This window comes from Balaenoptera borealis, assembly GCF_965194805.1.
Source record: "Balaenoptera borealis genome assembly, chromosome: 16".
Lineage (NCBI taxonomy): Eukaryota > Metazoa > Chordata > Mammalia > Artiodactyla > Balaenopteridae > Balaenoptera > Balaenoptera borealis.
The window spans coordinates 66,707,088-66,734,424 of NC_138872.1; the positions used below are offsets into that span (position 1 = coordinate 66,707,088).

The following is a 27,337-nucleotide window of genomic DNA, read 5'->3' on the forward strand; positions in this document are numbered from 1 at the left end:
TTTATTCAAGGACATTAGTGAGGACTTTAGCTCAGAAACAGCCTTTCAGATAGCTCTGAGGAACTGTTGCAAAGAGGTTAGGGAAGAGTCTGGACGTATAGGAGATTTGCTGAAAACAAACAAACGTCCTCAAACATCAAAAGATTGCTAATCACAAGAAACAGACATCTCAAGTTAATGATTTTAGTGCTTTTCTATGTATGTGTAGATGCAAGAGTCTGGGCTCTTTGAAATTATTCCTTTGATATGCGTCTTAACTATCTAGGGCCAATATTTTTTTTTTTTCCATCCTGAATTCCCCCCAGGGCGTACCTTGGGGGCAGCTGCAGTGGCTGAGGGCTTGATGGCAGGCAACATTCTTTGTCCACACAGCCTTTGCGTTTGTCTAGCGCAGTGATTCTTATCCAGGGTACATGTCAGAATCGTCTGAGGAGCTTGTGTTCGTTTCCTCTCCCTGCTGTAACAAATTACCACAAGCTTAGTGGCTTAAAAATAACACAGATTTACTGTCCTACAAATCTGGAGGTCTCTTACAGTTTCACTGGGCTGACGTCAAGGTGTCCGTGGGGCTGTTTCCTTCTGGAGGCTCTGGGGGAAATGTTTCCTTGACTTTTTCAGCTCCTCGTGTCCGCCTGTGTTCCTTGGCTGGAGCCCTTTCCTCCATCTTCAAAGTGCATCAGTCTCTATCTCCATCATCATATCGCCTTCTCCTCTCTGTAGGTGAATCTCATTCTGTCTCCCTTGTATAAGGATGCTTGTGATTACATTCAGGCCCACCTGGATAATCCAGATAATTTCTCGGTCCAGGATCCTTAGATTAATCATGTGTGCAAAGTCCCTTTTGCCATGAAAGGTAACAGTCACAGGTTCCTGGGATGAGGACCTAGATATTTTGGGGCCATTATTCAGCCTCCCACAGAGCCTAAACATGCTTAGACCCCACTCCTTAAAGATTCTAGTTCAGTAGGTGACGTCAGGGCATCTATATTTTACAAAATATGTGCATGATCAAGAACCTCTCATCTGTCACAGAATTTTATTCAACCTTCAGTTATTGTTTATAGTATTATGAGGTTTCATCTAGGTGGCTCCAATGCAAATACACTAATATGTTGACTATCTCATTGAACCCTTGCATGCTTCCAAAGTAGGTTTTATTCACATTTTCCAGATGTGGAAATAGGCTTGGAAATTGTTCCATCTGCCCAAGGTCACACAGTAAGGAAGACAGATCCAGAACCCAAGCCCAGCTCTTGTTCTAGAGCTGTACACGTTCCATAAAACAGCTTGAAGCAGCAGAACAGGGCAGGGAAGAGAAGTTCAGCATTAAAGGGGGCTTCCCAAGGCACACAAGTCTGCTCCCAGCCCCTGTAAACTGCACCAACAGAACTGTCCAGTAGAATATTAGAATCTCAAATGCCTTTCCTCTACCTCCTGCCACCTGAGTTACAATTACAGCCAATCCCTACCTGGTGAGGGAGATTGCAAACACAGGTTTGGATGAAGGAGCAGCTTCTTGGGATTTGAGCTCCCTCTCTGCCCACACAGCTCCTCTCTGCTTATTAGGCTGCCACCCCCCATGTACAGTAGGATAGGTACCTTCAGAAGATGAGAACACGACTTTAAACAACTGCTCATTATATTTGTTCTAGGATACCATGGCAACTAGTGTTCATTCCAGCAGCTGCTCCACAGCCAGCTTGGCTTTCCTCTCTCAAATTTCTGCCTCAACATTTGCAAACACATCAGAACCAACCTGCCGTGCAGCAGCCTTGTGGCCCAGGTCACTGTGATCCTGGCTTGTGACTCTACACAAATAGACCAGATTGGGGATGAGAGGCTCCACCTCTATAACCAAGATACTCTGATACCTTAGACAAGCTTGCTAGGGCTCAAGTTGCTCATCTGTAAAATGTGCATTTCTAGCAAAGTGTTTTTCAACTTGTGGGTAATGACTCATTAGAGGGTATATTAGTTTTCTGTTTCTGCCGTAACAAATTAATACAAACTAAATGGTTTGAAACAAGTTATTTTATATCTCTGGAATTCACAAGTCCAAAATGGGGCAGCAGAGCTGTGTTCTTCTGGAGGCTCTAGGGGAGAATCCATTTCTTTGCCATTACCAGCTATTAAAGGCTGCCCACATTCCTTGGCTTGTGGACAATATCACTCTGACTTCTGCTTCCACTGGGACATCTTTTCTGACTCTCCTGTCTGTTTCATAGGGAGCCCTATAATTGGGCCCACTTGGATAATCTTCCCATGTCAAGACCTTTAACCACATCTGCAAAGTCCATTTGGGGCCATGACTAGGGAACAATATTCAGTTTTTGGTGATTAGGATGTGGACATGTTGGGGATGGTCATTATTCAGCCTACCACATGAGATCAGGGAGCCATGTAAGTGGCCAACAGTTTTTTAAATGCTGTTTTAAGAAGTGCATGCAGCAATGCAATATTTCTGATTCTAATATGTAACACTAATATGATGTAGTCACAGAAAAAGTTTGAATCCAAGACCATTTGTTTTATCAGCGACAGATTAATGCCTTATTCTCTTATAAAGAAATGTCTAAAGAATAGCCTTGATGAGAACTTGAAATTTTAGCCCTTATTACTATAGGAAGACCAGACCTTTTATACAATATGAATGCAGTTGTTTCCTTCCCCATACCAGGGCTGAGTTTTACCACATAACTCTTAAAAGGATTTAGAATCAAAGGTTGTGTTGAAGAAAAGGCAGAAGGATTCATTATTAAAGACCTACAGTATCATAAGATGACCAAGTATATATAATATTCTTTCAAGGTTTTGAAAAACCCAGGAGTATGACAACTCACAATTGAGGGGTGAAGTCCAAACACTAAAGATGTTCATATTTTGATTCACCTCCACCATGTACAGAGATTTAGAAGCTTTACAACTTTTTTCATAGCAAAAGTTCTTGTTTAGATCCAGACTTTTTCTAGTTGAAGTATACAAGTTAATGTCTATATTAGATATCTTGAATGTGGTCTGTTAGAGCTACAGTGTGAGGCAGACTAGTCATTTTGACATAATTACAGCCTAGTTAAGATGGGGCACCCTCGGGAAGAAGATGGAGCAGCCTCAGGAGGAGGTAATAATTGAGTGCTAGGTAGTGGGAAAGCAGCTCTCCAGGCTCAGCTAAGAGGCTCGTGACCAGCTGTGTAGCCTTAACGAGGCCAGGAATGTTGTAATTGCACTTACTAAAGCTAGAATCTTTTATTATTCCTTTCCCTCCCCCAAAGGAGATTGCTGGCCTTTAATTGGAATGGGAGTACACGGGAGAATAAATCCCTTAAGTTCTCAGGGAAAGTTTTCTACTCACTGGAAAGACTAATTTGAATTAGGAAATATTACTTAAGTATGATACTAGATTACTTCCTTGGGAATACCTGGCTTCCCTTCCTCTGTAGAGAAGGGAAGTTATGCCAAGGATTAGGGGTGACTTCTTGCCCTCCTCATCTTGTATATATGAATGGAGGGGGTAAAAGACATTAAAGTCACCTAAATGCCCCCCTAGAGGTGGGCTGTCACCAAGCCCCATTAGTCATTGAATTCTCTGGCACTGCCAGTTTTGGGGATGGAGTTCAGAAAAAGCTGAGTGACAGGAAGCACTTAAGTCAGCAATATCCTTATTCATGTCCACACAGAAAAAGGCCTGCCCAGAGGACTGTGGAAAGGTACTATATTCTCTAAAGAAGAATGATTGCAAGAAACAGTCCTCGAATTCCATCTAAACTTAATAAGTAAGAAGCAAGAGTCTTACGTTGACCACTTTATTTGAAAATCCAACTAGTGACTTAGCATTATGGTTCTTTTCTTGCGCAGGTAGCTGATGAGGCTTAGAGTTGCCACAATGCCTGCTGAGGCAACCACAGCAACCATAGTTTTAAAAGCAACATATCCAGCGGTCTCATGCCCTTTAGAGTCCACAGCGTCTGGAAAGGAAGCAGACATTCAAGTCTTAAGATCATTAAAACGAAGTGTAAGTTGAAGCTGAAGTTTTACACATTAAAACTCCCCAGAGAAGGAAGTGAAATTAAGCTTCAAAGAGCTCATTTGGGAAGCTTGCAACAGGGTATAGTCTTATCCCTCAAGCCAACCTCCTCCTCGCCCTACTCCACTCCCACAGCTGTTCCCACTTCCTACTTGCTTTCACTCAGATCAGATGGGCTGACACCTGGAAAGGACCTTACAGTCCCAGCTCATTGTTTAACATTCTGGCACTAACAGATATGATTAGTTGTCCCAAGTGCATGATTTCTTGCAGCTTATTAGCTAGGGATTTAAGAGAGCTTAATTTCAAGTTCTAGGCCTAAAATTAAGACTATCTGGGCTGAAGATGTAAAATATTAACAGTAACATAATCCAGTAAAGACTTAAGTTTGATAGTAGCAAGCACATGTCTTCTGACCTATTAGTCCTGTTTTTTTTTTTTTTTTTTAGAAACATAGTCTGAAGTTCTTGTATAGTAGGCCAAGATTTGAGGACCAAGATTTGAGGATTCTAATGTGGCATTAGTGACAAAACTGGAATCCTTTAATTACTAACAGTGAGAGGTCTCTGTACAGATGTAAGATGGCTAAAACAAGTAAAAAAGGTTACAGAACAGTAGGTAGAATATATGATTCCACTTGTGTTAAATGGGGATTTTTGGAGGGGCACACAAGAGACTTAACAGAACCTATTGCTGGGAAGAGACTCCTTCTCTTCTTGTCTAATCAGGAGCATGTGTTATCTATGCATAGTTAAATTTGACACAAAACCCAAGAACTTGAGTCCAAGAAGTACCCAAGGCTTTAAATCCATACCTCTGAGTGAAGAGCTGTCTGACAACAGGAGGATGGGACCCGGGAGACTCACTATCATTTTCTCTTCCTCAGTGGCTCCTGTGGCTGGAAACAGATAGTTTGACCTCTGGGATAATGAGTAGTAGTGAGAAGTGTGCTGAGGGATTACCTAGAGCAGCTCCCCATGGAGCCCCTGCTCTAGGTGGTTTTGCCTGCCTTCACAGGAGAGGGCATACACCTTACTGTAAAAGGAGGATGAACTATCAAAGAACATCAGAAGACAAAGTTCAGAGTCTACCTAGACTCAGGAAGAGTAACTTTAAAGTCTGTAGAAGATCAGGCTACAGCTCATGTGCAAAAAAACTTGTCCATAGGACTGATGGAGAACCTGTCTATCTCAGACTCAGGTTTCTTGTGCTCTTGGGACTAGGTAAAGAACAAGGCACTCATTCTTAAATTCTGAAAGGTTGAGGCTTGCTGTAAACTCACATTAATGAGGACTTGAAATTTTTACCTCGCCTGCTTCTGGATGACACAGGGCAAGTCACAGAACACAGAGGGAAGTCAGGAGAGAGTTGATTGCAGATTAACGCACTGCAGTGGAAGTAGACCTGGAGATGGAACAAGAGTTGAGTAAAACTGATGTCTCACATTCGACCTGTCCCAGGTGACTTGTTAATCACTTACCAAGTGAGAGAACCCTTGGGCCCCTGACACAAAGGCAAAGGTCTTCACATCAAACCTCTGATAGTGATTAGGATAGGTCACGGAGGAGCCAACCGGATGGAAGGTGGTTCTGTGGTTGTCCAGGTTGTATTCACAGCTGGAAGGTACATTTCAGGGAGGGACATCAGCTGAATTCACCCCAGAGTCTAACTCAGCATTTGCTCAAATTCAGTCACACATAACACCTTCTACCTGTACCTTTTTCTATCTTTTTTTTTTAATATACCTCTGATTTGGCCTATCCAACAATATTCATGAAGTTATAAGTTGTTCATGCTAGTTTTTCTTCTACTACGTGTTAATACAATTTCAGTACCAATTTGTTTGCCAGCTAAATTCATCAAGAATTATGTAATTCTTCAGATGACACTGGCTTAATTCTTATTAGTCTGAGTATCTATTTTGTCCCAGGCGGTTAGTATATGTTGCTGAAAAAACAAGGTGGAGAACTCCTGCCATTTTATATCTTAGATGCTAGCAGAGTATAGTAGCTATAAGTTAGTATGTTAGGTAGCATGTAAGTACTAACAAAAGAAGAGTTAGACCAGGGTGAGGGTGCAGGAGGGTCAGGGTAGGCTTCAAGGAGAAGTGGACACTCGAGCAAGCCTTTAATGGGGTGAAGGAATGAGCTGCATGAACGTGCTGGCTACCATGATCGTGGAGCAGGAGTGCACCTGGAGGATACAAGCTTAACAGATTACAACAGATTCAAAGAAAGATAAGGTGCAGTTCTATCTAGGTGCCAGCAGAGCCAAGAGGACAAACACCAACATACAAGTGGGTAGTCACAACTTCAGAGCATTGTGATATTCAGATCTAGAGTCAGATGGGCATTCCTGTTCTACCATTTACTAAATATTACTTTGGGCTAGTTATTTAAGTAGCAAGCTTGGGTTTCTTTATGAAGTGAGGTGGCTAGTGTCTCTCAGAGTGATGAGGTTCAAATAATGCGTCTGGAGTACATAGCGCCATGTTTGGCATATGGTAGGTATTCAATAAATGGATAGGAACTAGAAATCTCTTCTCGCTCCAGATATTGGCATATTAAAGCCAGATTTCCTTGGGAAGGATCTTATACTTTTAGATTCAAGGGTAGTAGGAAAGCATGAGTCACCTTATTAGACCAAGGACTGGTTGCTAAGAAACAAGAACAAAAATCAGGGCCTTTGATATAGTGCTCCTCTCAAGCCCAAGAGCATTTTATTCTTTTTACTGGCAGTTTGATTAGCTGGGCTACCTTCTATGGAGAATACATACCCATCCACGACAATATTCCACTGAGGGAGAGAGGCTGGGTCCATGGTGGATGTTGCCCAGCAGTGATCTAAGACCAGCTTGATGTTGGGGTCGGTCCTGTTTATGACTCTCACTTCTAGGTAAATCGGTTGGCGGAGGTATCTCACCACAGGGTACTCCTTGTCCCCATATGGTTGCAGGTAGGAGTTATCTGAAATGGAGGAGAAGCCCCTCTGGTACTCAAGTAGTTGATGGTCACAACAGAAGCTTAAGCATCGCTACTACTCTAGTCTGGTGGCATCAAAGTTCATTTTAGGGAAGAGTTCCCTGAAAGTATTTAAGCAGATTTTTTAGGTTGTAATGTCTCACCTGGGTAGGTTTGCAGGGTCAAGGCAAGTGGACCCGGCTTCACTGAGGCCACTGGAGGAGGAAGGCTTTCAACACTGGTATTTATTAGCATGTTACTGCTGCTGTAATAGCACCTCACCGTCATTCTGTAAGAGTGGTGGGTGAAGTTGTTAAGAATTTTAGATTAGAAGACTGCTTGAGTTTAAGCTGGGGCTTAAAAAGTCAAGTAGCAATTGCGTTCACACCTGAACTCACTATCTCTGGAAACTGTGCTCGGAGGAAGATCTGCCCAGAAAGCATGGATTTCATTTTCATAGATGACTTTGTCATTCTTGAACTTAGAGTAAGGTGAGAGAAAGTGGTTAATTAGGCATCTCAAAAGTAAGTCTTAACCTCTTGCTATGGGGCCAGTACTAACCTTATGTCTTGTTCCACATCCATTCAGGGGTATGTGAAACCGCACCAGCCCCTGAGATGGAGCTTTAAAGATTGGCTGGCAGGATGAGTCTCCCACCCTGAGGGTATCCAAGTTGAGAGCCGGTTTTGTTTGATGGCTGTAGACCTCAACGTCCATAAACCCATCCTGAGTACATAGCTCCCCTGAAACTAGATAGTGGTGAGAGTTTAAAAAAAAAAAAAATCTGTCTGCCATGTGACTATTGTCATCTACTAATTTGAAGTGTGATGGAAGTTTGAATTTTCCTCAGGAGGCAACAGAATTTGTCTTAAGTCTTTGTTTGGGAAAATACCTTGATAAGCAGCTTGAGTTACAAGGGGAGACCCTGAAGGTGCCAAGGCAAGAGTGAGGCTGCTCTGTATGAGCAGAAGGATTTTTCATCCAAAGGAAGAGGCAACAGGAGACGTGGGAAGAAGCACCAGGTGAGGTAAGAGACCCATGATAAAAACCTGATGAGGCTTAGAGTGCAGTGCCTTGTGTCATAATGTCCCTTCTTTCAAGGCTCACAAATCTTGGTGGTTTAAGGGGAAGTTGAAGAAGCAACTAATTTTTCCTATTTGGCTTGACCTGATACAGGTCAGCGAATAATAGGAGCAAAGAGGCAGAAGCAATACTACACAAGAGGAGACACCTACTTCCATATTCTTTGAGGAATTTTCAGAAGTTTGGGGAAATACTTGTAGTCCCTGTAGTTTCAGGTTTGAAGCAATCTTATTTAGATGATAGGCTTAGGCTCCTAACATGAAGTATATCCAGGTTACTTAAAAACATGAAACAGTTGTGAAACCTACCTGTATGTGTATTTTAGAAGTGTTATCTTCCTTACATCCCTATCACAGCAGCTTAGACTGACATTTCTGGTCTGACCAGCCTTTCATTTCCTCAAAGTATAAGCAATGCAGAGTCTGAACTTCTATACACTTTCCCACATGCCAGAGCTAAGAGAGAAAGAATGTAGGAAACCGTTTAAGAAAAATGGTCTTTACCGATAGAAACTGTCGACTCACAGAGACACTCTGGATAAATCACCATGGATACCATCTCCAGTTGAATGTAAAAGGTCAGCTTGAGTGACGATAAGTAGAACTGATAGGGTAGGCATTTTTCAGAGAACTGAAATGAAAGAATGTCAGTTAGCAGCCACAGCCTGCTGGGACCCAGAGCAGTCAGAGGAGGTAGGAAGCAAGTACACTGAAACCTTCAAAGCACACTCCAGACTTATTATGGTTTCCCTTTAAGCCAGAACAAGAGACCCTATCACTTCTCCAGATCAGGATCCTTCCCTAGGAAGGAAATTTATTTCTTTAAGCTCATGCCCTCAAGTACCCAGTACTGTATGCTCTTTGTACTAGACACTGGAATTTGATCTGTTAATTCAACCTCTAAAGAGCTGCCAATCCAGGAGTTATAAAATGTTATTGCAAAGTACACACCAACATAAAATTATTCTTTGGTGTCCCTGGCAATTGCCTCAGTCAAGACTGGCCTCAGTGAGGACAGCTGGGGACACTTGTTTGGCTCAAGCTGTCCTGTTTTAATAGGGCATGAGAGGTTCATCATTAGAAGCTTGATAGCAGTTTGTACTATTCAGTGAACTAAGAAACTTAGGAAAACTTCCATTGCAGTTAAAGAGGCTTGGTGTTTGAGAGTAAATTTCAGTTACTTGAGAATCCACTTATGCAAGGTGTTCAAATGAGGCCTTCCAAATATTGAATTTTTTACACTGGCAATTAGAATTTATGGACAAGTCAGCAGCTGTATCAGGGTAGCCTAAAAGGCTATGCTTCAAGTCAGGCTTCCATAAAGCTCAGTGATTGATAATGGAACGTACTTTTGTTTTGAGGAGAGTTTTGCTGAAATGCAACCTCAAGCCATTTGTTGTTTCCATATCAACCCCACTGTTGTGCAGCTGGCTCACAGCAATGTTCCTATTTTCAAAGCTCATGGATATCAACTTCCCAGGAAACTCTGGTATGGTGAGAGTCATGTGTGTAGCATTACAAGTCACAGGATCTAGAAGGAATGACAGAATGATCAGTTTTGATTAAGCCCCTAGAACAATGTCTTCCACAACTGGAGTTGTCCCTTCCTAGGCACTTACCTGACACGCAAATGAGTCGTGATGATAAGACGATCGTCTGCCCAGGAGATACATGCGTAAGCTTCAGAGGCACCATGTAGAGGTGGCTGTTACCTTGCTGAGGAGAGGCATTTTCAAAGACATTGGTTTACCTGAATTACTTGAATTTCTAACCAACGCTGGAATAGTCAGGGCAAACATACTCAACTATTGGGCACTGTCTTGGCCCAAGTAGAGTTCAGGCATTTTGTCCCAATTGTTCTGCAGGTGCTCTAGTTTTAAAATCTTGTACTTCATAACATCTGGCAAAGTAGTGTCTACTGATATGACCTGTAGCTGATCATTTCTAAGCAGATATGAGCTCTTGTTTTATGACTATCTTATGGTATCAGCATTCAGAGAGAATGTTTATAAGATTCAGCATATACTCAGTGTATAACAGGACTGTTAACATGGCTGACATTTGAGCACGTAGGTGCCAAGACCTGTTCTAAGTATTTTGGCCCATTAACTGATTTAATGTAGTGTCATGATTGTTGGTCCCCAAAGTACCGGTACCTACTGTAAACACAATACGAGGCAATGATAAAACAGAACACCTTAATTCGTAAAAGAATTTAGTAGTACCCTAGCTCCATATTATGTAGTTAATTTAGATCTATGGGGGAAGAGGGAGAACAGATTGAAGTAAGGACCATATCTATTTTGTTCACCATTGTATCTCACCATTTTATCTTTAGTACTTAGTACAGTGCTTGGTACATAGTAAGCATTAAGATACCTGTTGAATGAGTTGTATTCTCAATTTGAGGACATGGTTGAGATCATGCTTGGATTTAGAAATGTTGGTTTGTGCCTGGATTGTGGTACAAAAAGATTCACACCTACCGAGTAGTGAGTCACTCCAGTGGCATGGAATGACACTTGGATGCTTATCTTCTGGTTGTCAATCAGGAGATTATAGCCTTGTGTCATAGCCTCCTGAAGGGTCAGAGTTTGGGCTCTTTCACCATCACCAACTGCAAAGGTCCATCCCATCTGAGGTTTGGGATCCTAAAGTCAAAAGTTTCATTTAGAGGGCTGGTGCTCACCTTAACCCCAAGACTATTGTCTATTTAATATTTTAACCAGGATTGAAGTTATGTCACCTTTAATATAGAACTAAAGGTTACTTAGGCTTGTAATTTAAAAAATAACTTTCATACCGCACTTTCGTCAGCCATACCAGGAAAAAAGTGAAAGGTAAACTGGAAGACAAAAAAGATGATGTGAGGCTTTGATTTGGAGATTTCTGAAATCATGTTACCTGAGAGTATGTGGGAAACACCCAGAGCAACTGCTGTGTGATTCTTACACCACGACGCCTAGTTGTGGGATGTAGTAGAAGCACAGGACCAGTCATGAATCCTAGCAGTGCCCTTAGACATCATTTCCTCTTTGAGCTTTTGATACCAAAAGGCAATTGGAAGACCTAAGCTCCCTTCCAGTTATAAGCTGAGACACTAAGTCCTTAAATGTACAACTTTTTTACTATGTCCATAGAAATCAAATACTCCGTCAAGCCATGCAGTTCCATCATTGTTAATAAAGTATGATTATTTTTGTCTGCTGTTGATGTTAGCCGTTAGACTATAAAGTCCACGAGTTTGTGATTGGTCTGTTTTGCTCATTTGCTATATCCTAGTATCTGGCGTAGGGCCTGGCACATGATAAGTATCCAGTTTGTCAAGCTACCAACTGAATCCTTTTTATTGCTAGACATGATGTGCTGAGTGCTGTTATCTACCTTCTCAGTCAATTCTTAAAGCCATCCTGTGAGGTACTGTTGTCCCCCACTTCAGACTTAGAAACAAAGTCTCAGTGTGGTTGAGAAATCAATCCAAAGCTACACAGCAAGTCAGTAGTGAAATACAGATTGCAATCCTGATCTTGTTCTGAAGCCCAGCTCTGTCTAGACCACATTTCCCCCGCAGTAGCTGGGTGAGAAGCAGTCAGCCTGCTTCACTCACAGACATGAAATCCTTCAAGCAGACTGTGGATCCCGAATGCTGCTCATGGCTTTCTGCTTGCATAACTGGACAGCTGATGTCATACATGAAAGCCTCTTGTCTTAAAGCAGCAGTGTCGTCCATGAGTCTGATGGTCATCTGATGCTGGCCAAGCTGTATGAAAATGGCATAGTAAGGACAGAGTGCTAGTACCTCAGTGAGAAAGGGGATTCCAGAATACCATCTGACCCAGCTGATTGGTAAAACCCTTAACATTGGCAAAACCCTTAAATTATCAGTACCACGGGTTCTAGAAGGTCCCTCATTCCTGTACCAGGAGATTCTATAGCCTCTTTAGATACCCCAGGAAAGACTCATACATTCATTGGCAGAGAATAGTTCCTTGAGTTTCAGGGCTCAGAGTTCAGTTTTTATTTTCTTTTTACATTCACCCTATATCTGAGTATCAAGGTCCTGTTTGGTTTGGGGCCTGTACCAAGAGATTCAAATACACTTATTGAGCACCTATGTAGCAGCCATTGTGCTGGGTGCTGGACGGAGCCATCTTTGCTATTTCCCCTGGCCCAAGGAACTCACAGTCTAAAGCAGGAGTCAGCCAACAATTTTCTGTTAAGTGTTAGTAAATATATAGACTTTGTAGGCCACGTACGAGTGCTAACATGTTTTAAAAACTCTTTAAAAAAACAAAAAACATTCTTAGCTCGAGGACCATCACACACACAGATCATGGGCTGGATGTGGCCACCCACAGGTGATACTCTGTAGACTCTGGTCTAAAGGAATGCAACCCTAAGCTCCCTAAAGTTGGGAAAGGCCATTTCAGAAGGGAAAGTTTTAATTACTGGAGATCTTCACTATAGAATCAGATGAAGTAGACTGTTAAACTTGCAGACTTCTAGGATGCACCCCAGACCTATTAAGTCATCAACTAAATGAACTAATTCTGTACTTTCCAAGTTCCCTAAGTGATTGTTTGCACACTAAAACTTGAAAATGACTTAGGTTGCTTTTACTGCTCCTAATAACCCTGATGGGGCAGTACTGTTGCTTAACAGTAGAAAATCCTATTGTTCAGCTTCTGCTGGCCTTCCAACACATGTTTTCACAGCCTAGAGGTACCAGCACTCTATTTGCCAGCCCCAAAATAGCCTCCCCTTTTCCATGGGGGTTATAGATCAAAATAGCTCATGTTTGATCATTTGTTGTGTCTAGATGCTATGCCAAGTCCTTCGTCTGTATTATGTCATTAATCTTTAGACACCTTATGGAGAGATATCATAATCCATTTTCCAATGGGCAAGTAGAGGCTTAGAAAGATTAGCTAACTTACCCCAAATCACATCTAGATAGTGGCAGAGCCAGAAATCAAGCCCAAATCCTCAACTCCAGGGTCTCTTAACCTCAGCGTTGGCATTTGGGTTCTAACGTGTCTGTTACTGAGGGCTCCTCTGGGCAATGGAGGCTATTTAGCAATATCCTTGGCTTGTACCCACTAGATGGCCAGTAGCTGCCCTTTCCCGCCCCACCCCTCAACCACCTGTGATAACCAAAACTGTCTCCAAACATTACAGGATGTTCTCTGGGATGACAAAAGAAATCACCCTGATTGAGAACTACTGCTCTACTCCAAAGCCTTAACTCCTAGGTTACTACTTCCCAAATCACTTCTCCAACAATTACTTACTACTCTTTTGGTACAGGTTTCATATGGGGCCTTCAGGGTGAGCTTTTCTGGGTCCAGAACATAAGTGCAGTTCAGCATTTCAAGACCAAGGGGATCTACAGAAGCAAGAGTAATTTAGACAGGAGATGGCCAAGAAGTACATTTCAGTGACGTTGAGTCAGCCAGAGGTACATAGCCAAGACTGCCAATCCATTTCTAAGGTACTTCAAATCACTTCACTTTTTATTTTCCCACCTGAGTGGTATAACCCAAGCTCTGGGAGATGCTGAGATTTGAAGATAGATGTTTCCTAGGGGATTCTGAGATAAGACAGATTTCCAAAGAAAGACAGGGTCTTCCACTCTTGGAGGCATCATGCAATTCAAGGCCCCTGTGTCATCATGGGTTTTGGGTGCCAGTTGCTCCAGGGTTTGTGTGCTCTGCTCACCAGAAAATGGAGATGGCCTTGAGCCAAGGGCTTCTACTAAGTAAGACTAAGATGAGATAATACACATTACTTACCCACCACAGATGCGTGCTGTATCTTGTTGGCAAGAATGCTTTGAAACTGCACTATCATTCTATTTTCATAGCAAGTGACAGTACCTGAAGAGCAAAGGAAACACATGGGGCATCTTTGAACACAGGAGGCATGATTCCTACAGAAGTGTATTGAGGGAACTCTCCTCTCCAACAGGCAACAGGGAAGATGCCAGTTGGGAGAGGCAAAGCTTGCCCACCATCCTTGAGGAGCTTACAGATTGGTGGGAAAGATATAACTACAATGCAAGATACCAAGAACTGTAGGGAAGGTATCAGTTAGGTGCCTAGGGCTTTCTGAAGTACTCCAGGATAAGCCTGGATTCGGGTTAACACGCATGCATGCAGGAACCAGGCTGGAACCCTGATGGAGATGGGGATGGTAGGTCTGTGAAGAACTGGAGAAAAGTTTTGTCTAAGATTTTTCAATCTGAAGTTTAAAAAATGCCCCAAGTAGGCCCAAGGACACACTTTTTAAAGACTAACCAATCTGCCTATAACCTGACACTGTGCATCCTCTGGCTCAGATGAAAATTTTGAAAAACTCATTACAAGTGGAACGGCTCTGATTTTGTCTGTTGTGTTGACACTTTCCTTAAGCATGAGCATGTGTTTGAAGACGACTGCTCCCAAAGATGGGGGCTTAGTGTGTGGTTTGCTACTCTTTGGATGCCGTAAAGCTTGAGGCAGTGAGGGAATAGAAGGTAGTACAGGTGTTTTTGCACGCTCTCCCATTTAGCTGGTAGAGCAAGCTCTAGGTAAGCAATGGAAAAACTGTAGTGACTTGATCAAGGTAATAAAGGGAATGAGTGGAGATTGTCTAACCCATGTTTGTGTTTCCTGGCCATCTAGGCACCCTAGGTGCAATCTGTTCGAGAGGTGCTTAAGAGCACTTCCCTCACCCAAGAGGCCTACCTGGGAAGGCAGGATCCACCAACTGATTAACACGTATTGAGTTCACCGACGTCAAAAGGGCGAAGAATAGAGGAAATGACCTGTAGGTGCTGGAGGGCATGGGGGAAAGAGTTAAAGAGGGACGAACTTCAGCAGACAAGGCCATTATGTCCTCTCCCTTCTGCCCCCAGTTACCTCCAGTCTGCAGTGAACCAGCTTGAGGGTCTCCCACTGTCTCCTCTCTGCCTGCACGCCATGACCGAAGACACCACCAAATCAGCCAGCAGAGGGGTGTGTTGCTCTGTGCTTTTATAGCAGGAAGCAGGACATGATCCCGCCCTCTCCACACTGGAGACACCTGAATCTTCTCCAGCCCTCCCAGCTGAGAGGAGGGGATTTGGGAAGGGAGAGCCTTTCTGGAAGGCCTGAAATAAGCAGAGTTCTGCGCTTTCTGACACTTGCCTTGCTGTTCCACCAGCTGCTCTGCGGGCCAGCCATGAAACCAGAGTTCCTTGAAACTGGCTCCAGGTGAACGAATTGGTGCTTTTTTTCTGTAACACTGGGAGAAATTAGGATCTTTTGGACAAAATCTTTACAACTCAAATGTACAGTGAAAGAATGTGGTGGGATTTGTTTGAGGAAAGAACATCTCTTGTTCACACTATCTTTAAGTAAACCTTTCCTTTAAGTTACTCCTGGTCTCCTGGCTATTGTGGACACCATCCTGGCAATGTGCATGAAGAAGTACCTTTAAAAAAAATGGATGAAGCATTATTTTCCCCCAAGTATAGATTTTAAGCTTACTTCAAAAAATGTCGACAATTACAGAAGGATATAGAGAAAATCCAAATTTTACCACTGCTAATACTTAGGTATGTAACTCTATGGTCTTTTTCTGCAAACACCACACACACTTAAAAAACAACCTGAGATTGGAGTATAAATTATGTTTGTAACCTGCTTTTACTACTTTATATGTCATGTACATTTTCCATATCAAATATAAAGATCTCCATTACCATTTTTAGGGTTGCATAGTATTCAATGTCTAGATAAATCAGTGCTTAACTGTTCCCTAATGATGGACATTAATATAGTTTCCTATTTTTCATCATTATAAACAATAATCTGATGGACATTCTTGTACATTTCCCTGGTTAACTCTCAGGATAAATTCCTGGAAGTAGAAATTCTGGGTCAAAGGGAATAGTGATCTAAATAAGAATGTCACTGTGTAGCAATTGGGAGTTTACAGGTGGAGAAACTGAGGAAAAGCAACTTGCCCAAGCTGGGTGTCAGGGCCAGGGCCAGACTGAGATACCTAGATGTCTGCAGTCCATGTTCCATAACAGGTGATAATGCTCAAATTCTGTGCAAGTAGTGGGGTGGCACTTGAAATATTTATTTATGTGTTGTTTTTTATGTCTTTATTTATGTCTTTATGATGTAACTTGAGGAGTAATCTTCATTCCCTGTTATAGGTGTCTGAAATATTGCTGCTTAGAGTAGTGGTTTCCCCAACTTCCTTGATCAAAACGATCACATGGGGCCCTTGTTAACATCACAGATTCCTGGGCCCCACCCAAAAGCTGCTGAATCAGGCTCTCTAGGGGAGGGGCCTGGGGTACTGTATGTTTAACAAGCCAGGTGAGTCTTATGATCAGGAAAATTTGGGAAATACCTGGAGGGAGGGAGGCAAGAAACTGAATGATTGCCAGTGATTAACTAACTTCTCTATGGGAATCAGTTGATTATATACCAGTGGAATGGGGGAGAGGGAGCAAACTCCAGGATAAGCAGGATTTTGAGGATAGAGATGGTGAAAGGATTTAGATTCTGAGCAGAAGCATGATAGCAATAGTTACTCCTAAGCATATTTTCCAAAAAGTGGGACATTTTCTACAACTGTGAAGGTAATTTGTTACCACGATGGTTAAGACTATGATAAGAAGACCATTGGAGAGATTAGAAGACCATTCCAACCATTAGAGGATGGAATGCAGGAGCAAGATTCGGAGAGACCTATTAAGAAGGTGGTCAGAGAGGTAACAGATTAATGCGTTGCTCCTCCTTCCCAGGCCCCACCCACAGACTTGCTTCCCCCAATACTGTACCATTTTTCCAGAGTGTGAGGTTTTGCCTTGGAAAAGGCAGCTCTGGTCAGAGCCCTAAACTGGGGGCTCTGGGAGACTAACGGGCAGCACAAAGGCCCTGAGCAGGAGGCATGGAGGGAAGGAGGACCACTGTGAGAGCTGGTGAGGGTGGTGAGTGCACCAGAGATTAATTTCACTTGCCTTGCCTGACCCAACCAATGCTGTGCTTGGGACAGTCACTGAACAACTAGCTCCAGGCCCCTAAGAATCAATTCTGCATGAGGGCACAAGGATACAAATGTGTTCAGTGTAGCCAGCTTTGACAATGAGGAAGACATGGCTCTCTACAATAAGATGGTGTCTCATATCACTAGTTAGGAAAACTAAAACCTTTACAAAAATAATAGATCCTTAATATTTTACTAAATAATCAGTAGGATCTCTTTCAGATGTATTTCTGTTTTCCACATTCTTTTCAATGAGACTTTTTAACTGTGTTTATAACTACAGTGTGTTCACTCTCCTCTTCTCTGAATGCCCTGGTCTCTGCTTGACTTATGAGGCCTCTTCTCACCTGTTGCTAATCACCAGGCATTTCTTTTTTTTTTTTTTATTAATTAATCAATTTATTTATTTATTTATTTATGGCTGTGTTGGGTCTTCGTTTCTGTGCGAGGGCTTTCTCTAGTTGCGGCGAGTGGGGGCCACTCTTCATCGCGGTGCGTGGGCCTCTCACTATCGCGGCCTCTCTTGTTGCGGAGCACAGGCTCCAGACGCGCAGGCTCAGTAACTGTGGCTCACGGGCCTAGTTGCTCCGCGGCATGTGGGATCTTCCCAGACCAGGGCTCGAACCCGTGTCCCCTGCATTGGCAGGCAGACTCTCAACCACTGCGCCACCAGGGAAGCCCCTCACCAGGCATTTCTTGAAGAGAGTTTTAGGTTGTAATGCATAACAACAATGCAATATTTTTGCCGCCTTCGGGCAGGTGCCCTCCTTCCTTTCTTAAATGCAGTTCTTTTAAACAATAGTTCATAATTCTTAATTTCCAATCCTGTTGCCTTACTTTCCACAACAATTGTAAAAGTATTAATTGAAGATAACCTAACTGTTATCATCAGGAGATGGTTAGATAAACTCTGGAATACTGTTCAGATACTAAAATAAATCTATGGATTCAACTGGATCTATAAATGCTGATATTAAAGACATCCACAATAAATTGGAGTATTAGAGCTGTATGGTTAGTATGTTGTCATATTTTACTTAAAAAAAGAAAAATAAGAAACCTGTGTATTTTCTATCCATTTATGTGTCTACGTGTGGGTATAGAAATGTGTGTTTGCATTTATATGCGGGGGAGCGGACACGTTACCTGAGGGAGGAGACCGTGCCGGCATCCAGGCAGTCCACACCAGTCCAGCTGTGCTGGACATCCACAACCGTCATCTGTTCTGATTTGTTCGTGCTCTTGCTGTTATAAATATATGTGATGCATCATTCCCAGAATAGGAATAGGGAGATGGGAGACTCATACTTTTTTTTTTTTTTTTGACATCTTTATTGGAGTATAATTGCGTTACAATGGTGTGTTAGTTTCTGCTGTGTAACAAAGTGAATCAGCTATACATATACATATATCCCTATATCCCCTCCCTCTTGCATCTCCCTCCCACCCTCCCTATCCCACCCCTCTAGGTGGTCACAAAGCACCCAGCTGATCTCCCTGTGCTATGTGGCTGCTTCCCACTAGCTATTTTACATTTGGTATCATACTTTTTTTTTAAACTTCATTCACTTCTGTATTGATTGAATTATCTTGGTGATAAGTAACCAATTAAAGTAATTTAAAAGTGATAACAGTAAATCTGATTTGTATGTAAGTGATCTATAGAAGCTATAGAATGAAAGGCCGATGAATTCAAGCTTCATGGTATAAAGGTATATTGCCCAAGTGAGTAGATTTGGTTCATGAGGCTTTCAAAGTCCAACTCCCCAATATAAAGTGAGGAAATTAAGCCTAAGAGGTTCTGTGACTTGCCCAAGGTCATACAGAAAGTTAGTAGCAGAGCTCTAGGGAGAAACCAGATCTTCTGATATCTACTCCCAGGCTCATTCTATTTCATTATGATTTTCTGTGTGTGTGTGCTTGTGTGTGTATGGGGGGGTGTTTTAAAACTCTATGCTTCTCTTGCAGTTCACTTAGCTTTAAAAGTACCAGATGGCATTAATTAGAATTTAGCAGTATTAGGTAAATAAGAAATACAGAACCTTCTATCAGTTAGGCTAACATAGCTTAAAATAGCTTTCAAATATCAAATATGAATTTAACTTGGAAAAATAAGATAGACTATGTTAATACGAATGTTCTTGAACATCATATAGTAGTTCCTTTAACTATACAATGTAACTATACAATGTGAATGTCATTTTCCGCCTTTGGATCTTTAGACACATCAAAATTGAATGAGCCTTGTAACGGTGATGGATTCAGAAAGAAATAGGACAAGGGCATAAAAGGCTTCATGGATCTGTTCATGTAAAAATAGGGCAGCTTAGATAAATGAATGACAGAGAAGGCTCAGAAGTTCTAAATAAAAGCTCATTTACGTACAGATATTAACACAGATTACTCTATAGGTAGTAGCTAGGGTAATGGTTACCATAGAAATAAAGAAAATGCAATACAGCGTAGTCCTTTTAGTTGATAGAATATGAAATGTTAAAGTTCTTAAGGTGATATGGTAGATTAATTGTAAAGGTGCCAATCTGCCCCCTTCCCTGGACTCCCATCCTTAGCAGCATAGTTTGCAGTTAGCCTGGTCCTCCTCACTCCTCCCCCCCCCGCTGAATCTTTGTAACTTGCTTTGGCCAACAGAATGTGGTGGAAGTGGTGGTATGCCTGTCCTGAGACTAGGTCTCTTGAGGCCTGTACACATATGCACTGTCTCTTAGCATTCTGCATTCACTGTGACAACAAACCCAGAGTATCCTGCCGGATGATAAACAGTCACAAGGAGCAGAGACAGGTCATCTAGGCTGAGGCCATCCTAGAGCAACTAGTTCCCAGCCGATCTGCCAGTTGACTGCTGATGAATGAGCGAGCCAAGCCAAGGTCAGCTGAGCACAGAGGAATTGACCAGTTGACTGTAGACTTGTGAGCTAAATCAATGCTTATTCTTTTAAGCCACTTAATTTTGGGTGTTTGTTAAGCAGCATGACTGGGGCAATACTTGTCTGTGACTATTATTTAGAATTCCTGTTTCAAAATGAGCCCAATTTTACATTATGAAACTGTGGGTATTCTCCGAGGGAGCATTTACCGAGCAACTATAAAACTGTGAAGTCTCAAAAGAAGCAACACACACATTTGTCCAAGTGCAGACAAAGACTGTCTTTAAGGGGTTTGCTTTCTGATGGGAGAGACCAAATGACTACTTATGTAACAAATAAAACCTAAGCATAAATAAGTAAACTTAAATACACACAGGTATATTCTTTTCTGTCTGGTATCCTTTTCTCTTCTTTTGGTAGGAACTCTCTTTCCCATTAGATATAGTCTTGGTGAGACTTTCAGTCAAGCTGCCTCCATCACCTTTTGGACAAATGGTAGGCACATGACTAAAGCTAATCAAACAAGGTCTATGGAATTTCAGTCTTGATCAGGGTAACCCAGGTTGAAACTCAGCCCATTTCCTGAAGGGTTGTCTCTTATTCAAGTAACCCCTAATTCTGTTAAATCTCCCTTCACTAAATCTCTGTAATCCACCCCTTTCACTTTGGGTTTCCCTGCGGGTTTTATAAATCCATGCCTTTATAATTCGCATTTCACACAGAGTACTGAGAAAGAGTAGGTGGTCCTCAGAAACCCTGTGATTTGATGAGTCTCTGCAGGAAAGAGGGAAGGGAATTTTTGTTCAGGTCCATTGTGTATAGGTCCTGTGCTGGACACCGATGTATAAACCTTCAAGGTCGGAATAAGAAAAGGAAATTAAGGCTCCTCACGGTGAATTTCCCCCAAGTTGATAGCTACTAAGTAGAAAGCTGTTATGGAATGAATTTGTCCTCCTCAAAATTTTTTTATATTTTATTAAAGTATAGTTGATTTAAATGTTGTGTTAATTTCTGCTGTACAGCAAAGTGATTCAGTTATACATATGTATATATATTCTTTTTCATATTCTTTTCCATTACTGTTTATCACAAGATATTGAATATAGTTCCCTGTGCTATACAGTAGGACCTTGTTGTTTATCCATCCTATAAATACTAGTTTGCATCTGCTAAGCCCGAACTCCCAATCCTTCCCTCCCCGAACCACCTTCCCCCTTGACAACCACATAGAGAAAGTCTGTTCTCTATGTCTGTGATTCTGCTTCTGTTTCATAGATATGTTTATTTGTGTCATTTTTAGATTCCACATATAGGTGATATCATATGGAATTTGCCCTTCTCTTTTTGACTTACTTTGCTTAGTATGATAATCTAATCTAGTCCATCCATGTTGCTGCAAATGGCATTATTTCATTCTTTTTTATGGCTGAGTAATATTCCATTGTATATATGTACCACACTTATTTTTTTTTATAAATTTATTTATTTATTTGTTTATTTTTGGCTGCATTTGGTCTTTGTTGCTGCGTGAGGGCTTTCTCTAGTTGTGGCGAGCAGGGACTACTCTTTGTTGCGGTGGCTTCTCCTGTTGTGGAGCATGGGCTCTAGGTGCGCAGGTGTCAGTAGTTGTGGCTCGCAGGCTCTAGAGTGCGGGCTCAGTAGTTGTGGCACACGGGCTTAGTTGCTCTGCGGCATGTGGGATCTTCCCGGACCGGGGCTTGAACCCATGTCCCCTGCATTGGCAGGTGGATTCTTAACGACTGAGCCACCAGGGAAGTCCCTGTACCACATCTTCTTTATCCATTCCTCTGCTGATAGACATTTAGGTTGCTTCCATGTCTTGGCTATTGTAAATAGTGCTGCAATGAACATTGGGGTGCATGTATCTTTTCGAATTACGGTTTTCTCTGGATATATGCCCAGGAGTGGGATTTCTGGATCATATGTTCATCAGTGATATTGGCCTATAGTTTTCTTTTTTTTTGCAGTATCTTTGTCTGGTTTTGGTTTCAGGATAATTATGGCCACATAGAATGAGTATGGGAGTGTTCCTTCCGCTGCAATTTTTTTGAAACAGTTTCAGAAGAATAGGTGTTAACTCTTCTCTAAATGTTTGATAGAATTCGCCTGTGAAGCCATCTGGTCCTGGACTTTTGTTTGTTGGAAGTTTTTTAATCACCATTTCAATTTTAGTACTTGTGATTGGTCTGTTTATATTTTCTATTTCTTCCTGGTTTAGTCTTGGAAGATTGTACCTTTCTAAGAATTTGTCCATTTCTTCCAGGTTGTCCATTTTATTGGCATATAGTTGCTTATAGTAGTCTCTTATGATTATTTGTATTTCTGTGTCCATTGTAACTTATCCTTTTTCACTTTTAATTTTATTAATTTGAGCCCTCTCCCTTTTTTTCTTTTTTTTTTTTTTTTTTTTTTTTTTTTTTTTTTCCCTTTTTTTTCCCTTTTTTTCTTGATGAGTCTGGCTAAAGGTTTATCTATTTTGTTTATCTTCTCAAAGAACCAGGTTTTAGTTTCGTTGATCTTTGCTATTGTTTTCTTTGTTTCTGTTTCATTTATTTCTGCTCTGATCTTTATGATTTCTTTCCTTCTACTAACTTTGGGTTTTGTTTGTTCTTCTTTTTCTAGTTGCTTTAGGTGTAAGGTTAGATTGTTTATTTGAGATTTTTCTTGTTTCTTGTGGTGGGATTGTATTGCTATATGCTTCCTTCTTAGAACTGCTTTTGCTGCATCCCACAGGTTTTGGGTTGTCGTGTTTTCATTGTCAGTTGTTTCTAGGTATTTTTTGATTTCCACTTTGATTTCTTCAGTGGTCCATTGGTTATTTAGTAGCATATTTATTTAGCCTCCATGTGTTTGTGTTTTTTACAGGTGTTTTTTTTTTTTTCTGTAATTGATTTCTAATCTCATAGTGTTGTAGTCAGAAAAGATGCTTGGTACGATTTCAATTTTCTTAAATTTACCAAAGCTTTATTTATAACCCAAGATGTGATCTATCCTGGAGAATGTTCTGTGCTCACTTGAGAAGAAAGTGTATTCTGCTGCTTTTGGATGGAATGTCCTATAAATATCAATTAAGTCTATCTGATTTAAGGTGTCATTTAAGGCTTGTGTTTCCTTATTTATTTTCTGTCTGGATTATCGGTCCATTGGTGTAAGTGGGGTGTTAAAATCCTCCACTATAATTATGTTACTGTTGATTTCCCCTTTTATGGCTGTTAGCATTTGCCTTATGTATTGAGGTGCTCCTATGTTGGGTGCATAGATATTTACAATTGTTATATCTTCTTCCTGGGTTTATCCCCTGATCATTATGTAGTGTCCTTCCTTGTCTCTTGTAACAGGCTTTATTTTAAAGTCTATTTTATCTGATATGAGTATTGCTACTCCAGCTTTCTTTTGATTTCCATTTGCAGGGAATATCTTTTTCCATCCCCTTGCTTTCAGTCTGTATGTGTCCCTAGGTCTGAAGTGGGTCTCTTGTAGACAGCATACATACGGGTCTTGTTTTTGTATCCATTCAGCAAGTCTATATTTTTTGGTTGGAGCATTTAATCCATTTACATCAAGATGGCGGAGTAGAAGGATTTGGATCTCACCTGCTCCCACAAATACATCTACAAATGGAACAGTTCTCACAGAACACCTACTGAACACAAGCAGAAGACCTCAAATACCTGAAAGGACAAGAAAGATCTCCATGTAACCAGGTAGGATGAGAGGAAAAAAAAAAAGAGGAAGTGAGATGGGACCTGTGGCCTCATGAGGGAGCTGAAAAAGAAGAAACGTTCCCGCACACTGTGGGAAGCTACTTCACTGGCAGGGAGACCAGCTGTGACAGAAAGTGAGCTTCAGAGGCTCAGAGGAGAGCACCACAACTGGTTGGTGGCAGGCAGAACAGAGAGAGACTTACACAGACATTTGTGCCATCACCCTGCTCATCGTAGCCTGAGACATGGGTCCGCTGTTATGGGTGGGGCTGGGCGCCAAAACTCGGGGTTTAGAGGACAGACCCGGGGAGAGGAGTGCTGTTGGCTGCATGGAGACAGCCTGAAGGAGCTGGAGCGTGGTACAGCCGCAAAGGGGATTGTTTGTGAAAGAAACCCGGGCCACCATAGAAGTGAAGCGCCATTGTTAAGTGGCCCACAAAGGGAGGGGTGGTGCTGCCTTGGTAGCTTTTTTCTCCATGCACCGCTCCCTGCCTACAGGGGCTCAGGGAGAGCGCATCCCAGCCACCACCTCAGCGGGCTCTTATGCCCCAGATGCCGTCTCAGCAGGCTTCTGTGCCCCAGCTGCCACCTCGGGGCCTCCCACCTCGGTGGTCTCCCATGCCCCAGCTGCTGCCTCGGTAGGATCTGGGAGCAGATGCCACCAGGTTGCCCACACGCAGAGACAGGGCTGAAACCACAGCTGAGTCCCAGGGCCTGTGCGGCTTAGGCGGCAAGGCTGAAATCTCTCCCCCTGGCTGCACAAGCCACGGATTTACACCTCCGCTGCCGGCTTTGTAAATTCAGCGCCTGCAGGACATTTGAGTGGACAACGGGTGCTCCTGTGGCTGGGATGGTTCTGGCTTAGCAGCTGTGGGCTTTGTGGGCACATGCACGTGGGGCCTGGGCTGGGCCAGGGTATGAGCTGGCTCCGTAGCGCTCATAGCGGGTCCAGGTGCACAACTACTGCAGTCCTCGGACCTGCCTTCAGTGGATCTGCACTGGTTGCCTTGTAAAAACAATACCTGATAGACAGCAGGGCCAGTTGCTGGCATTCCCAAGGTTGAGACATGGCCAAGGCAGTGCCAACAACACTGTACTTTGTGAGCCTGCACAACGGGCGACAGGTGACACAACAGAGCACATTCACTGGTGAACGTCTGTGGTGGAGGAATACTCAGCGGCTCCTCTCCCAGTGGGAGAGCTCCAATCCCACCTACCCCACACGACAGCTCGGAAACACAGCTCAGAAATGGATCTGGGGGCTTCTGTTCCAACAGCTAGGGAACAGACCCGGCCCATGCCAACCACATAGCAGAGAGGAGGCCCCGCTCAACGTCCAGTGCAGGCTCTGGTCACCACAACACTAGTCACACCTCCTATCAAGGGGATAATGGCCAGCATACACTGAGGAAAGAGGTGACAGCCAGCCACACTAAAAACAGCCCTCGCGCCAAAAAATATTAAATCCACGCAAGCTACACAAGGACACTCCCACATAAAAATAGCCCTCCAAAACCACAGTATATAATTGTTTCTCCTAAACTCATAGAGCAAGAGACATAAGTAAAATGAAGAAGCAGAGCAACCACTCCTAATGAAAAGATCAAGAGAATTTCCCTGAAAGAACAAACAATGTGTAATAGTCCTCTTCATTCTAATAGACACTGAGTTTGAAAAAAGAGATAATGAAAATACTGAAGGAATTGCGAATGACTATTGATAGAAATGCTGATTACTATAAAAGGAACTAGAAACTATAAAAAGAAACCAAGAAAAATTAGAGAACTCATTTGCCGAGATGAAAGCTGAGCTAAAGGCAATGAAGAGCAGAATGAAACATGCAGAAGAATGGATAAATGATCTGAAAGATAGAATAATGGAAATCACCCAATCAGAACAGCAGATAGAAAGCCAAATGAAAAAAAAAAATGAAGGCAATATAGGAGACCTATGGAATAACATAAAGTGTGCCAATCTACACATAATAGGGATCCCAGAAGGAGAAGAAAGAGAAAAGGGACTGAAAATGTATTTGAAGAAATTATGACTGATAACTTCCCAAACCTAACAAAGGAAACAGATATCCAGGTACAGGAAGCATAGAGTGTTAATATACTTGAATAACAGGGTAACCACAAATCAAAAACATACAGTAGATTCACGAAAACCAAAAAGAAGAGAACATAAGCATAATACAAAAGAAAATCATCAAACAACAAAAGGGAAAACAGAAGGAAAAGGAAAGAGATAAGAAATATAAAATCAATAGGAAAACAACATTTAAAATGGCAATAAATATTTATCTATCAATGATTACCTTAAATGTTAATGGACTAAGTGCTCCAATCAAAAGACACAGAGTGGCATATTGGATAAAAAACAAGAGCTTATAATATGCTGTTACAAGAGACCCACTTTAGGGCAAAGGATACACATCGATTGAAAGTAAGGGGATGGAAAAAGATATTTCATGCAAATGGAAATGACAAGAAAGTGGGAGTTGCAATACCCCTCAAAATTAATGTTGAAGCCTCCCCCCCCAAAAAACCAAGGTACCTCAGAATGTGATTGTGTTAGGAGCTAGGGTCTTTACAGAGGTGATTAACTTAAAATGAGGTCATTAGGGTAGGCCCTAATGCAATATGACTGGTGTCCTTATAAGAAGAAGGAATTTGGGCATAGACATATACAGAGGGAAGACAATGTGAAGACACAGGGGGAAGATGGCCTTTTACAAGTCAAGGACAGAGGCCTGGAACAAATCTTTCCCTCATCACCCTCGGAAGAAACCAATTCTGCCAAAACTTTGATCTCAGACTTCTAGCTTGCAGAACTCTAAGAAAAAAGAAATCTGATGTTTAAGCCACCCACTTTGAGGTACTATTTATGGCAGCCTTACAAAACCAATATAAACTCCCAGATTGAAATACAGCTCTGTGTGACTATAAAATATATACTCTTTTTACTGTGTTGTAAGGTATAGGATGATTAAAAACCCCAGGACCAAGCAGTTGTTCTTATTATCAAAAAGAAAAATGCAGAGGAAAGAAAACAATGTTTAAGAAAATGCCGGGTCTAGTTTCTGACTTAAGAATCTATGTTCTTAACCATTCTGTACTCTGGCTTTATTTCAGTGCAATGCTTGACATTCACATTTTCCTGTCTTCTCAGTCCAACTATCAGCTTTGAGAAAGTTGAATGGTTTTGATGGTATTTGATAATCTGCTTAACGGTGCTATACCACACCTCCCTTGTGGTAAATTCTGCCATCTTGAAACAAAATGGCCACTGATGGAGGTTTCCCAGTGATCATTGTTCCTGAAGTTTTTATAGGACTTAAGCTTTGTGTGAGGATTTAGGTCATATGATTATGTTGATTGAGGTCTTCAATTCATAAAACCATAATTAATTAGGAAGGGGAAAAGACATAAGATAAAAGGAAATTTGTCCAGCTAACAAAGCCAGTTAATTCAAGCGTGGAATTTAAATTCATAGCCCCTGCTTAGACTATCTAATATTCACATTTTAAAGAATTTGTTTTTGGAAACCTTTATAAAACTCTCCACTGTTAAAATGTACTGCCATCTGGGGTTTAGCATTTATAAAATGTGCAGTTAAGAGATGCCAAGAGATTCCTCAT

At 41.9% G+C, this 27,337-nt stretch overlaps 2 protein-coding genes across 7 annotated transcripts in view; one reads left to right on the forward strand and one right to left on the reverse strand.

Moving 5' to 3' along the window:
• The window catches only part of ANKS4B (ankyrin repeat and sterile alpha motif domain containing 4B), a gene marked incomplete at its 3' end in the record, with an annotated part of 66,749 nt that overhangs the window by 22,306 nt on the left and 17,106 nt on the right, over positions 1 to 27,337 (forward strand). Inside the window, exon 1 of one of the 4 annotated variants that reach the window (XM_082362529.1) lies at positions 15,026 to 15,295. The exons of the other annotated variants lie outside the window; for them this stretch is intronic. Coding sequence (XP_082218655.1) covers positions 15,096 to 15,295 — 200 coding nt within the window. The 5' untranslated portion in view covers positions 15,026 to 15,095. Of the gene's footprint in view, positions 1 to 15,025; positions 15,296 to 27,337 lie in introns of those variants that run through there. 4 annotated transcript variants of the gene reach the window in all.
• On the reverse strand, positions 138 to 15,026 carry ZP2 (zona pellucida glycoprotein 2). 3 transcript variants are annotated; one of them, XM_082362536.1, is made up of 18 exons: positions 14,963 to 15,026; positions 14,789 to 14,877; positions 13,856 to 13,939; positions 13,355 to 13,449; positions 11,671 to 11,823; positions 10,867 to 10,908; positions 10,550 to 10,714; positions 9,683 to 9,779; positions 9,413 to 9,594; positions 8,568 to 8,694; positions 7,543 to 7,730; positions 7,370 to 7,461; positions 7,146 to 7,270; positions 6,798 to 6,987; positions 5,502 to 5,637; positions 5,329 to 5,425; positions 4,836 to 4,919; positions 138 to 3,962 (listed from the first exon to the last, which is right to left on the reverse strand). In XM_082362536.1, the coding sequence occupies exons 1-18, from the start codon at positions 15,022 to 15,024 to the stop codon at positions 3,817 to 3,819; spliced, it is 2,154 nt and encodes a 717-aa protein (XP_082218662.1). In that variant the 5' UTR covers positions 15,025 to 15,026; the 3' UTR covers positions 138 to 3,816. The 3 variants fall into 3 exon arrangements, 2 of the variants coding, with proteins under 2 accessions (XP_082218662.1, XP_082218661.1); XR_014236105.1 differs by lacking the exons at positions 14,789 to 14,877; positions 14,963 to 15,026 and having other exon boundaries at positions 3,844 to 3,962; positions 5,304 to 5,425; positions 11,671 to 14,767; XM_082362535.1 differs by lacking the exons at positions 138 to 3,962; positions 14,789 to 14,877; positions 14,963 to 15,026 and having other exon boundaries at positions 4,823 to 4,919; positions 5,304 to 5,425; positions 11,671 to 14,767.